Below are 14592 nucleotides of genomic sequence, written 5' to 3'. Positions count from 1 at the left end.
TGAATCTTTGGTGAGATACATCTCATCTAAGAGCACAGTCTCCTTTTACCTGCAGTTTTCAATCTAAATTTGAATAAAGAGAAGAAACATAAAATCTTGTTCGGCAGTGGTACTTAACACTTTCACCCTGAGTTTTCTATCTTCATCCCCAACCCAATTATGTATTTGCAAAGAGACTTAACTGTAGGTACAAGAGCTGTTCTCTGGCTTCCAAGACTGATGAAGTGCATGCAGCAAACTAACTGGTGCACAACAGAACAGGAAAAGGTGATGTACTATTAAATAATGCATTTAAAATTAATAATTAATTAAATGATTAATAATTATAGAAGTTCTGTAATCCTAAAATGTTTAAAACACATATCCTTTTGCAAACTAAACAATGAGAAATCAAAGCCAACTTTATAAAGTGGGTGTGTCTAAAATTAGGTCTCAAAGCAGTAGTTAAGATGCTAAAGAAACACTCCCAAATCTAAGTGACTACAATTTTAAGTGTTCACGTTAGAAATATCTCAAGTTCACAGGTGACTTTGACATTTAAATGTAATTTAATGTTCATGTGCTGACAAGAACTCAAGCTGACACTTAGGCAAATATATATTAGCATAACATATTATATATTTAAGTTCCTGTAGTCTGCATTAGGACTAGAATCTTTGAACCTGTCAAGTTAATTCTCAGATTGCCAGGTAAGTGAAAACCCAGCTGAATAAAACCCCAAGAATACCAAATTCTCTGTTACGAGCTGTCCACAGCACTGATAGCTTTTACTATTGAATCGGAGAAAGAAAGTAGCTGTTCTGTCTCTGGACTACGACAGAAGTCCTGCACAAGTCAAAGCTGTTGGCAGCTTATTCATAGCATATCGATACCTCACTGCTCAGTGAAAATCAGCAAAGAGCATTTTAAGTTGGCTTTAGGTTCCACCTTAGCCAAGAGGAAACACCTCAGAAGAGCTTTCAGAACTGGTATTTTGTACCTCTCCTGTTACACTTATTCTCCTATCTTTAATGAAGAAGAGAGGTAGCCTTATGTCATTCACTGCATCCTGCCAAGTCCATTTGAAAGAAACAGAAGCTGAAGTTGCAAGAAAAGCTGTTAAATCAGGATTTAAACTTGCTTTTGGTCTTGAATCACTCTATACAGCCCTTTTCTACTTTTTCTTCTAAAATCACTCAGCTCATGTAGGTACACCAAAATAAACAAAATATGCAGTGCTTCTAGGAGATGACTGCATAAAATACAACAGGAAGGTGTCAGCGAGTTTACTTCTTTATTTCATGGAGAAGGCCCACATTTCTGAAATGTTATGTCAGCTTATCAAAATGTTACTTACATCCAGACTGTAAAGCCATGTTGAAATGTCATTGCACTGTTTCACAGAGGAACCTAGTAAGCTTACATGAGTTAGTTTGAAATCACAAGCTGATAGATGCACTGATAAATCTGAATTGAGTAAGAAGAACCTGGCATAAAAAAGAGAAGACACTACCTGTTCTCCGGCATACAAAGGAAAAGACTCATTCCTATGCTAATTCTATGGGCACCAGTGCTGGGTACTGGACCACAGTGAGGAGGTCCAGACCATGACCAAGAAGACACATGTGTGGAGACTGGGTCTTTGGCCCTTTCATTCAGCATGTCCCATTAACTTCATAGGTGTGCATTTCAGGTCACAGAACAGGAGCAATATTCCAGCTGTGAGGTAATGCAAACCTCGATGAGGGGTTTTAATTCTGTGGAAGACACTATTCAGAAAGAAGCCTTAACCAAAGCATGAAAAGCTAGCCAGAGGTCCGAGTTAAAATGACAGCCGGATGTTTGGCATGAGTCACAGGCAGTTCTACAGTGCCCAAGGGCATAAGAACAGCAGAAAAGCTTAAGAGACTAAGCTCTCTTTTAAAGCTATCTCAAAGATAGGATTTTGCTGAAATAAGTGTAGCATAAAAATAGCATCTGTCTTATTAAAAATTCTATATCTAAGCTGTAAATTAGTAGAGTTGTTTAAGCTCATCATGTGTTTGTAGATCTCCTTATGCACTTGTTCACATCCAGATGCCCAATCATATGTACTGATGCAATCGTATGAACTCATAGTGGTAAGACTCGTTTGGATAGCATACCAGAGAGCTGATGCTCTCTGCAACCCCAAAGAAGTCTGAACATATCTGTTGTAGGGTGTAAGTACTTTTGACTAAAAGTATTTAGCTCTTTGTGACTACAAAAACAATCATCCTCCTAACAAGGACTGAGTCTAAACCAGAGAGCTGAGAGAACTGAAGTCACAATAGTGAGATATTCACATTTTAAGTAAGAAATGACAGAAAATGTTAAAAAGCATTTAAATCAGAAGGCCTTGCAATGTTAATGGAAAATAATGGAACTCTCTTCTAAACAACATATCTCACTGTGCTTAGAATTTTTGCTTCAAAAAGAGAAATCATGGGATCTGAATTTGGAAAAGGACACTTAAGAATATTTACTTTTCATACAATCAAATGCTAAATATTGGCCCATATCAAATATTTCTAAGGAATGAAGTTGTCCTTAAAAAATTTCCCCAACACAATATTAATGCAACAACAGATTTAATTTACATACCCCAAGTATGCATTGCTCAAATGCAACATTAAATACTTTACATAACACAATGTTCTTCATATTCTTTGCTAAATTAGAAAAGTAAGATACAGAGGCAAAACAACTTACCCATGTCACACTGTAAGTGTATGCCAGAAGGGAAAAGAAGATGCAGATCCTTATTCCTGTTATTGGACAAAAGGCATATTTTCGATGCTTAATACAGCAAAACAACAACTGTATGCTAGGACTAAGTTAAGATCCTTTGGGCAGTAAGCTCCCTCTCATTTTTTCATTACAGAAAGATACTAAGCATTCATCACCATGCATTTCAGTACCTCTTGTAAAGAGTTCTTCTCTGTATAACAATTTAATTACACATTTCTGTTTAATATAATACTAACAAAGTTCCAAAAGTACATTTAGTAGAGAAGATATTTTGCTTTTTCTGTTTTTCTTAAATCCAGTCATCTGTTAATGGCTTTTTCTTTTTAATACTACCAGATACAGTGTTTCTAAAACCAAAAGTATCTAGCACTTTAGATGTGTTTTTGCTTTTCTCCTTAAATCCCTCAGTTCTTCGTTAACATACATAAACATCCTCAATCTATTCCTTCCTTTTTCCTATGTCTTTGTGTATTTATTTGTGTAAGGATTCTGCATATTTCACCATTCCCTCATGGGAGGAATAAAGCACACACAAACACTTCAAAGCACAGCCTTGGAATGTGTCATCTAAAATGCTTTTCCAGTTATGTTGTTCTCATTTACTCTGCATTCCTAGTTGCTTCGCATGCTGCACAGACTGATTTACAGGTCAAATGAAATGATAACTGTGAGACTGCATTGCCACGTCAGGGTGGAATCACAGGAAGAAACAAAGCAAATTCTCATAGCAACAATGAATATGCCCTTTATCAGCTCTCTCTCAGGTCTGGCTAGAGAAGGAGACAGTTTATGCAATATTTGAAGGGAAGGAAAACAAATGCATCATAAACAAAAATACTGCATTAACTTGTATTGAATAACAGCATGTTTCTATATAATGAGCAGGGATGACAGCTTGGCTTCTTACATACAGGAATCGCAGAGGAAACAAGGAAGCCACAGGAGCTATATATATACATGGGCTTTAAAAAGATTATTGAAGACCAATCCTAATAGGTTTCATTTTAATTTAAAGGTTTTCTAACAGTTATTGCACAGGAAGAGAGAAGTACAAATCATCATGACTACTACATGGCTTGTTTTCACACCTAAAAAAACATTGGAGGAGTTAAAAAAGCATGGGAGACGACTTAGGATGGATGGAAGACTAGGATCTGTTTTGCACTATGCCAAACAGATACCATTTAAAAACTTGTGATAGTTTCTACCAAGTTTAATTTACAAATATCCATTCATCTCTACTGTTATTAAGCCAGAAATTTTTAACATAAGCTTCAGAACTTTCAAAGTAGGAAAAAGAAAAAAGCTTCTAAGACAGATTTGTCGTTTGCTAGTTATTTCTCTGTTAAGGAAGAGTTTTGGTACCAGATAAACTGAGGTCACAATGACAAAGGCAGCCCAAATCATTGAAAGCATATAAACTGTGGCTTACAAGGTCAGCCTAATCTACCTACCAAATTCTGGGCAGAATTTATGATTCTAACTGAAAACTATTCACAGTTACCCATTCTTGCTGCAAAAACAGCACTCTCCTGATAGGTGGCAGAACACATACTTCAAGGGCAACTGGTTTGGCTGTTTAATTCATTGCATGCAAATCAACATATTCAGTGAGTCATAGCAATGACACGACTTACAAACAACCTGCCAGAAAAAATATGTATCTTTGTTAATTGTAAAACTCCTCTTTTATTATGTCATGAATACAGTGAATGCATTCCAGGAAGCAAATGACATATACCTGACAGACCAACATTGAAAAGTCATAAACAGAGCACTCAACTAGTCAGGCCATCAGAACTGAACCATCTCCTTAAAACTGATGGGAGCAGGTAGGATGGGAGTTTCTAGGAGACAGAAACTATATTTTAAAGGAAGGAGCTGCTCTGAATAGATAGCAGGACTCAGCAGCCTGTCAAGCAAGACAAAGGCTTCAGAAGCACAGAGACAGGCTGCACAGCCTGGAAACACTTGCAAAGAAATTAAGGACGGGATGTAATGGCTAAATACTGTAACATCCAACTATTTCATAGCTTCTGTGGTTACACAGATTCTAACATCAACATTTGTTCCTTGCTTTTCAGTTGCATTTTTCTTGAACTTAAAACCCCCTTGAGCTCACACCACCAGCAAAAAGAAGATTCCTGAATTCCTAACACCTTCTGCAAATCTGGGAGCATGCTGAAGGGAACCAGAGAAACTTGCTATGCTCTACCCACAGAAACAAATGACCAGTCTACACCAGAACAGCTGAGTAATGGGGTGAGCATTAGTGTAGGTTGCCATGAATTTAGGATAGATGCACTGACGATCAGTCTACAGAGACACTGTGTTTTGAATGAGTAAAATCTCTGAACACCAAATATTACACAGGGAAAAACAAAAGGCTGTAAATGAGAAGTTTGTCAGAATGCAGTCTAAACAACACAGACAGATTCTGATGCTTATCCACATTTGCAAAATCTGACATGTGCATTATCTTATTTCACAGGAAGTCTCTGATGTAATTTAACATACCTGCACAAGTATATTTCATCATTTAATATTTACATACCCCAAATGAAAATGTAATGATCCTATTTACAATTAACATTTTCATATCAAAGCATCTCAATAGTTACACATGTACCAACATATATGCTAACATATATGCCACAAGACGTGGTGCTGAATAGCACAAAACACCATTTTAAACGCAGTAGTCCACAGTAGGCTGGTACTAACATGGAATGCAGGAGTCAGCTGCTGAACATACAACACTAAAAAGAGCCTTTTATGGTAGAAAATTTTTAATTCCTTAGGGAGGCAAAACAGATGGAGGGACATAAAAGATATCATCCATATGAAGGTACATCCCATTCATTCCCATCAGCTGGCACTCAGACATGCAAATGGCTCCTAAACAAATTCAGATCAAGTGTCTGAATTTTGCAGTCTGAATCCATTTTTATTAAATATTACATACATTAAACAAATGAGATGAACTCTTAACCCTCTAAAAGACAACAGTAAACATCTACAAAATAGCAATGAGCTGTCATTGCAGAGTTTCTCAGTAAAAAAGCAAAGTGCATTTCATATTTATAAATCAACTAGAAAAATATATGCTTTATCACTGTAGTTAGGTTAAACTTCATTTTCTTATATGGTACTAGCAAACATTTTTAATCTTTTTAGGACAGGAAACATATAAGAACCTAACAAAATTGCTTAGAAGACTGCCAGTGTCTGGTTATACAACCAAATATAACCAGGCTTTATCAGCAACAAGACATTGCTTATTTGTATGTCTGATGATTTCTCAGCTACCAACTCTAAAGCTTTCTCTACTGCCAACACAAGAAACAATGTGGTGAAATAAGTATAAGCAAACTTCTTTGGCAAAAACGTTCAATCCAAGCCTTTTTTCTGCACTAAGGTTATTTCTTAGACTTCTGACACAAAACTGGCACAAAGAATTCTCTTTCTAGTATCACAGCCACCTGTCCCATCTGTTAGGGATAATGAGCACCAGCAAAGGAGTCTCAAACCAACTGCCAAAAAAGTTATCTTGGCCATACCACTGATTGAAGCAATTATTAGTATGATGCAGCAGAATAGAAGAGAAACAAAAGCTGTGACCCTGCATAACTACTAATTACATTAAAAATACACATACACTTTTAAAATTTGCATTAGTTATATTGAAAAATATCCTCTTACATATGTTTAAACATAAGCCTTTAGTGTTCAGGGCTTGATTTACTTTGAGTCCTACAAAGTCAGCAGCACTTATCTGTAACTTCTTCCAGAAGCTGAGACAACAAAGAATACATCTTCCCTCTTTCTCCTTGAAGCTGTAAGCTTTAAGCACACTCTGAAAGGAAGCAGGCTAGTGGTACCACTCCAAACTTCTTCCATCTTTTCTTCATCTAAAATTTAATCCTACAAGTCAAGCACATGAATAGTTTTAAAAATACAATTCAAAATACATAAACTGCATAGGCTCACCATTACCCTTAGCAAAATGGTAATGGAAAACTAGTATAAATTAACTTGATTAACTTTCAGTTTTCCTTACTTACATGTAAGGAAATATTTAATTTAATCATTCTACAAGTATGTCTTTCTATACACTCTACAAGCAATAGTTTACCTTGGAAGGTTGAAAGACAGAGATGGCCATGGAAAAGTAGCCTCTGTCTCTATATGCCTGTAACAACTTTCTTGCTGCTACAGGGTGATTATATATCTGTATCCTCTCCAAGCACCTCTCTTTAGTGATCAGCCTTTATGTGCTGAATTCTGCACATACCTGACCAGGCTCCAGATTCCATTCTCCAGGAAGAAAGCAAGCATTCTTAACCAGTGGGTCTAAGTATTTTTTCCCTTCTCTTTGAATGACTGGGCAATGATTATAAACCAAAATACAAACCTCAGCTATAGAAATAAGAATTTAAAAACCAGTCTCACTACATCTCTGCCTTACCCAGTTCTTTGATGAGTATCTTGGCAGGCCTAAGTTCTCTAGAGTAACTCTCTGTAGTTGTCTGCATGTCTACCTTTTCCTCCCAAACAGCTCTGTGACAAATGCTTCCGTCTTGCTTAATGCTGAGAAAAGTACTTCCATCCAGCAGTATCTCTTTTCCTGTAATTTTTAAAGCAGGTTGGCTCTGCCAGAGGTTTAGTTTGTCCAGCTGCTTCTCCCACAACTTTGTAACAATAGTTCTGTGTTTGCTGAGACTGTCTTTACTATTTGTGGGGGCTTTTTCAATCAGCCTTGTTCATTTAACTGATAAATCATGCATCCCATGTAACAATAGTTATTACAGCCATTACATCTGGTCCTAACCCTCTCATGTGCTTAGCTGTTTGCTCTTTGAAAGAGCTAAACCATTAATAACTACAAATACACATTTCCCTTCCTACTTTTACGACATAGTTCCTTTGAACTGTTCTTTGTGTACAAAGCTACACTGTGGGCTAGCTCAGCTAAGAGCTAAAATCATTACAAATGTTTTCAACTTTGCAGAAAGTCACTGCTGGAAATTAATATATTTTACATTAGGGTTATGAGATATTATCCTTCTACTGAAATACATAAACTATCACCTATTTGTGGTATTTACCTGAGCATTTTTTAAAAGCCAGAATTGTCCTTTTGGTTTATATACCATTTTTGAAGTAATAACCTGTTTGAAAGAAAAACAAAATCTAAAGAATTACACAGCTTTTCACAGAGACATATAGTGCCTTCGTATCTTTGTTTAGCCATGTACTTGTGTGACAGAAAATCTTTTCATTAAGGAGATATATTGCATTTTAAAGCTTTTTTGCCTGCTATTACTATTGAAATGGTACTTTCTGGTTTTGGATTAGCATTTTGGAAGTGTAACAATGAATGGTAGGATGACACAATTTAACTGTCCTTTACTCCAGTTCTAGGCAGGTATCAGAACTAACTCTGAATTATACCAGAAGCAGCATGGAATGGTGTGCAATCCGAGCTAATTCAGACTGCTGAGATACAGATGGCATGCAGTGCCAGCAGGGCTATGCTGCTTCCAGGAAACTAGCACATTAGAGTCCACTCGCATACCTCTGTCTGGCATCACATTTTACTGTTACCTGTTATACGATGGCTAACGGAAAAGGAAACCTCATGTTGAGGGAGGATGCTGAAGAGAAGATGAGGAAAAGAAAAGAAAGGGAGACAAACCTAAGGAGTGTTGGCACCATGTTCTTATTCTATGCAGAAAGAAGGGAGCTAAAAATTACAGTAAAGAAGGAAAGGGGAAGACACATTGTGCACTCACAGCCCAGAAAGTCAACTGTATCCTTGGCTGGATCAAATGAAGCATAACCAGCAGGTCAAAGGAGGTGACACTCCCCTTCTGTTATCATGAGACCCCACTTGGAGTGCTGTGTGCAGCTCTCGTGTCCTCAACATAAGAAGGATATGGAACTCTTGGAGCAAGTCCAGGCAAGGGCCACGAGGATGATCGGGGGACTGGAGCACCTCCCGTATGAAGACAGGCTGAGAAAGTTGGGGCTGTTCAGCCTGGAGAAGACAAGGCTGCATGGAGACCTCATAGCAGCTTTCCAGGATCTGAAGGGGGCCAACAAGGATGCCAGAGAGGGACTCTTCATCACAGACTGCTGTGATAGGACAAGGGGTAATGGGTTTAAACTTAAACAGGGGAAGTTCAGACTAGTTATAAGGAAGAAGTTCTTTCCTGTGAGGGTGGTGAGGCACTAGAACAAGCTGCCCAAAGAAGTGGTAAATGCTCCATCCACAGCAATGTTCAGGGCCAGGCTGGACAGGGCCTTGAGTGACATGGTCTAGTGTGAGGTGTCCCTGCCCATGGCAGGGGGGTTGGAACTAGGTGATCTTAAGGTCCTTTCCAACCCTAACTATTCTATGATTCTGTAACAGAACAAATTATTCCGGTAGGCTTGAGACTTAACAGAGAAAGGAAAAGGAGAGTCAAATTATTTAGAAAGCAGAAAAAGTCTGAGATTGAGAGATGAGATCTTTCTGAGAAAAATTAATTTGTCAGATGCTTCAGGAAATATAAGAGAAGTGAAGTGGAAGATTTAGGGAATCTTCCCAGGAAAAAGGCTAGTAGAAAATGTACAGGTCTTTAGGGGCAAAAAGAAAGGGAGACTGATGGTAACTTGAAAAGTAAATGGTTTGAGAAGGGATTGTCTGACAACAGAAGAAAGATCTCACACTATTCCATGCAGAGAATATAGCTCTAGCAGACAGAGAATAGACGATGATGCAGTTAGATAAATCAGGATGAGCCCAAAAAGATTTTGGAAAATGAAAGCAATTTGTATTTCTAAGTAAGAAGTCATAAAAAAAAGGAAGAGGTAAAAGATGTTCTAAAGATGTTCTTCTAAAAAGAACATTACATCACAAGAGACAATTTTCTCTTTTAATAATCCATGCAAAGAGAAACATATTGATCTGGCAAATGAGAGAACTAAGGAAGGAGAGGAACAGCTTAATGTAATTTCGCTTTGACGCAAGAAATGGAGGAATAACTGAGAAAACAACAGCCCTGAACTTTAATACGTTAGAATCTGCTCAGATCCTCTACTATGATGGTAGCTAATCGTGTAAAACCTTAAAACTAAGTCCCTCTTCCTTGCATATCATTTCTAAGCCTCAAAAAACCCACTAAAATTGACAGCACAAGGAAAGAAACAGTGACTCCTTTTTAAATATCAGACACAAAGTCATATATTGTTGTCTTCCGTTCATGAAATACAAAAGCAATTACTGAAAAATTCTTAATACCTCAAAGATTTTGCCTGCTTTAAGAAACCTCTAGCTTTTGCTACTTCTTGAGTAAGCTTCTTTAAATCATCTCCTTCAAAGTACGGGAAAACTGGATCCTGAAAACAGAATTAAAATATTCTTCTTTATTTTGCACCTATTTATTATTTTCAATTTCTACCAACTTAATTACCTGAGCCTAAACTGTCAATCTCCCTCCTCCTATCTACTTGCAGAGAAAGTCTTGGTCTTAAAAGGGGAGAGTAGAGCAACTTTGGATTGAACATGGTTCTGTTCACTAACATATTCTTCTGCTCTGGCAATCCCCGAGGTTTCCTGCTGCAGAACTGAAGTGCTACAAACAGTGTAAGGATTTTACAATTACATAAATGAAATACAAGATAGCAAGGCTAAGAAGGCACAGTAAAAGCTAAAGTTAACTTAAAATCCACAGTGTCCAAATGCAAGATTATTATTGGGTTTTTTTGCTTCTCTTTCAAAAACTATGCTGCATTGTGTAATTCTTTCATGGGTTTCATCACCTGGCCAAGGCAGCTAGCAGAGAGGCAAAGCCAGATATTCAAAAGTCTCCTTTCAGTTTCAATGTGAAGTATCTTATGAATCTTCTATTTATTTTTCTCATGATTTTTCCTTTTCAAATGAAGTGTGACTATTAGTAAAGAACTAAGCTGAAATGAAGCAAAACCAAACCCAACAAAACCAATCCATTTAACATACATCTTCATCATCAAACCCCTCTGCCAACATTCTGTGTGCTGCTAATTGTCCATCCACATCTCCAAAACTGCAGTGGTAGCGCCCTCCTGTTTGGGAAGCAAGCTTCTTCAGAAATTCATTAGCTCCTCTGTTAACAACAAAGTACTAAGTTACTAAGGAAAATTATTTCTTTGAAAGCAACAGCAATAGAAGAAGACTTTCTAAGAATTCCTCAAAAAAATATTACACCAAAACAAATGGTTTGGAGGACATGACTATAAACCACTGCATCATTTCTCATTAACAGTTGTTAATGTGGAATACACACTGCTTAGCTGTCGTAACAGGCTATTTTTGGACACAACGTTCAGTGTAGCAATGGAACCAAAATTTAAAGTAAATCAAGAAATCCAGAAGCCAGGCTGGCAGGTGAAGGGCAGTTCATATTTTACATATGGGGAGAAAACTGAAAGCCAGGAGACTCTGCTAAGAGTCACACACTTGTACTGCCATTTATACATCATTATTTTAGAGTCCTGTCTCCCAAGCACTAGCACTGCAAAGTCAAAAATAGTCATACAGCCATTAATTTCAAGTAAGCTGCAAGGACTGATTCCATCCTAAAACGGGACACTAAAATATCCACAATTAACTAGCAGATTTCTTTGGAAAGAAACAGCAAAAGAACAACTTTTCATCAGAAGTGACATGTTTCTCCCTCACTAGCAGATAACCTGAACAGATAGTTACTGGCTACTGACCAGTTAATCAAATGATATGCAAATAAAGAAACCCAAAATATTCATAATTACAATACTTTTAAGTTGATTTTTTCAACTTAGATCCAATAATTCTATGTATCGAGCACTCTACTACATCCCCCTTTAATGGCTTGAAAAATGACAACCATACCGTTCAGTGAACTGAGCATGTTGTCCAGCAGCTTGACAATAAACTAATTCTAAAGTTTTTATTGTTCTTGCAAAGTATCATATACCTGTCTGCACAGTGAAAAGAAATAGTGTGAATTTTAATATCTTGTTTCTTTCTCAATCTTTCAACTTCTGTCAAAATCAGACTGTAACTGGTGTCTGGTTTTCCATCAGTCAATACGTACAGTGCCTCTATACCTTGGAAACTGAGACCCTTCTGAAAAGTAGAAAATAAATAATTAGTACATTTATATGAAAAGTTAAGAATGAAAACACTATTCCAATGATTTAGTATTGTTTCATATTTACCACTCGTTAATCAAATGAATGTTGGCTTTTCACTTCATATGGAAAAATAAGGATATAAATTTTAAAAATAACCAAGTAGATAATCTGTAGCATAATGCAATATATTCCTAAGAAAAACATCACCAAAAACTTGAAATAAGCAAATTAACGGGTTTTGGAGAACTGCTAACAGAAGGCTTTAGCGTAACATTTTGTAAGAATTAAAGATGCTCAATGTCTGCAAATCAGGGTCACTGGGAATTGGCCTTTTTGTATTACTGAAAACTGCTACAGTAATTGACTCTGTGAACATTTTTTTAATACAGACATGCCTTACAGTTCTACTTGATTTGATTCATGATGAATTCCATAAAATTTACTCCAAGGGTGTCTGAAAGAAGAACCATGCATTTAAGGCAACATTTTTTTTTATTAACATTTTAAATCTCATGAAATTCGAAGTTATTTCAGTCTCTGTTTTAAATTATTACTACTACTAAATTTCTAAAAGAGAAAAGTTTATTCACCTGTTACTGAAGTTCAAAGATTGTGTACTCAATGCTCATGAAATTCCAGCAAACACCACTTCTTTAAAATCCCCATTTGGCTCATAGCAAGTATCTCACTGCCACAGCTGTGCATTAGCATCACTTTGAGCTATTTTCTCTCTCTAGTATTTGAAAACAAATACTAATGCAACTACTGTTATTTCAAATTTTTCTTAAACTCAGTATGAGTAATGAATTCTAGTATCTACTAGCCTTGAGGACAGAAACAGTGGCTTGATTCTAGATCCATTAATGTTTTGCATGTAAAAATGCTGTATGTTTTGACCAAATAACTTTCCTAAACCATGACCAGTCAGATGAAAGTGTTATATCACTAAGACACAGCGTCTTCGCCAGAATGTAGTATACAATTTACTAACCTGTAAAGCCATAAGGGTGCATGTATTACCATCAGCGTGGAATGTGGACACCCACTGCACAGCACTGTGACATGTTTCGTCAGTTGCCTCTACAAGACACTCCTTCCAAGTCTCTGTATTTTCGGCAAATCTCAGCAAGTTAAACCTAAGGAGAAAGATGGCCCACAACATTAAACCCTAATCAATATTATCAGTCACTTCAGATAAGCCAGTTTTGAAATAAATAAACCAAACAAATTTGCAAACCCACTAGGAAAAAAACAAAACAAAATCAAACACAAAACCCAACCAACTTCTCTTCCCCACAAAACCCAAGAGCCTAATACTGGATTAAAGTCTTCAGCTTTAGGAGAGTCAGAAAGCATATCTCATTCTGCATGAACAGAATATCTATGGGTATTCTGAGCCCAAAGGATGAACAGCATCAGGCAAATGAGGCTCAAATCTTAAAGAGCTCAGAACTGAAAGTTGGTTAAAAAGAACAGAAAGAGCAGTTCATGTCACATGTGTATTATGTACCAACATATCTTAGTTACTTGTATTTTTTCAGTACTGTATTATTTGTTATTAAGTAATCTTATGACATAATAAGTAGTGCAGATTTCAGTCTTTATCAGCAGTTCATCGTACCTGACTTTATTTTTTCTCAGCTGTTCCCAGATAAGGGAGGTAAGTTCTTTCATGATATGTGGCAAATATGGGTCCATGGAACCAGATGTATCAATCAAAATACAGACATTTGCTTCTAAAATGGTACCAAACAATCTTCGGCTTCCTGGGCCAGAACATTAAAACTAATTGTCATTACATAGGCTTATTTTATTGAACATATTATTTTATTGAGCATACTGTAAAATCTTTAGTTTGTAGGGGTTATTCTAGGCATATTTCTACAAAATAAATTCTAATCTGTGTGCAGCTAGGTAGTTCAACAAGCAAGAGAGGGATCAAAATACTTTTCACCAGCAGAGCACATTCTTAGCAAAAGAAACTTTAAAGCTAATTTTGTTTGTTGATGTTATTGTATATATTCCATGGATACAAAGCTTTTGACACCAGGAACCTTAAATTTCTGAACACAACATACAAAAAGGAGAAGTTTATATCATAGCCCTAAGTATTTCACAGCAAGCTTGATGTTTCAGCTACACAGACAATGAATTCTCTTGTGTTCTTGTATTCATAAAAATACATTTTAAAAAGTCAATGAAATGCAAAACCAATTATTTTTATTTATATTTGAGGTCCAGATTTATATTCAGATTTATTGTATGATAAGCAGTAGACAAGAATATTTTATGTATGTTTCAACTGTGCTTTATACACAAGATGCACACTAGTACCTGACAGAAGCCACTGTATTCTTTCTATATATCGCCGCAACACTTTCTCCAGTTGTTCAGTGTAGATTTCCAGTTCTTTAGGTTGAAACTGCAGATGTTTCACAACTCCCTGGAAAAATCAAGATTTGGGGGGTTTGTCTTCACTTCTATGAAAGAGCGTAAAAAAATTTCTGTGACTCTGTTGCTATGTGGGTTTACCCAAATGAGGAAAGCCTTGTTCTCATCTCAGCCAGTTGAGCTGAACAACAAAATTTGACTAGAGAGGTGAGCCAGCTGCATTATCTCTGACATTTTTGTAGGTATAACAGAGCAATAGTATCCTGGACTTAATTTTCTGTGCTTCTCCCCAGGTGGTGCACAAACCCTAACAAT

The 14592-nt window shown here is 36.7% G+C and overlaps 1 protein-coding gene across 2 annotated transcripts in view; it reads right to left on the bottom strand.

Moving 5' to 3' along the window:
• Nucleotides 1-5609: 5609 nt before the first annotated feature.
• Nucleotides 5610-14592, bottom strand: part of VWA3A (von Willebrand factor A domain containing 3A) — a 29205-nt gene continuing 20222 nt past the window's right edge. The window contains exons 24-31 of one of the 2 annotated variants that reach the window (XM_061473298.1): nucleotides 14215-14329; nucleotides 13508-13652; nucleotides 12878-13022; nucleotides 11727-11878; nucleotides 10751-10877; nucleotides 10034-10131; nucleotides 7857-7919; nucleotides 5610-6672 (exon numbers count right to left, since the gene is read on the bottom strand). In XM_061473298.1, the coding sequence (XP_061329282.1) occupies nucleotides 7868-7919; nucleotides 10034-10131; nucleotides 10751-10877; nucleotides 11727-11878; nucleotides 12878-13022; nucleotides 13508-13652; nucleotides 14215-14329 (834 nt within the window). In that variant the 3' untranslated portion in view covers nucleotides 5610-6672; nucleotides 7857-7867. The remainder of the gene's footprint in view (nucleotides 6673-7856; nucleotides 7920-10033; nucleotides 10132-10750; nucleotides 10878-11726; nucleotides 11879-12877; nucleotides 13023-13507; nucleotides 13653-14214; nucleotides 14330-14592) is intronic. The other variant, XM_061473299.1, reaches the window with a different exon arrangement.

Source organism: Pezoporus flaviventris, unplaced genomic scaffold (genome assembly GCF_033815535.1).
Source record: "Pezoporus flaviventris isolate CSIRO_AGI_PZ_B2104156 unplaced genomic scaffold, CSIRO_AGI_Pfla_v1 ptg000078l, whole genome shotgun sequence".
Lineage (NCBI taxonomy): Eukaryota > Metazoa > Chordata > Aves > Psittaciformes > Psittacidae > Pezoporus > Pezoporus flaviventris.
The sequence above is the reverse complement of the archived record's forward strand: the minus strand, read 5'-3'. Positions and strand labels throughout refer to the sequence as shown.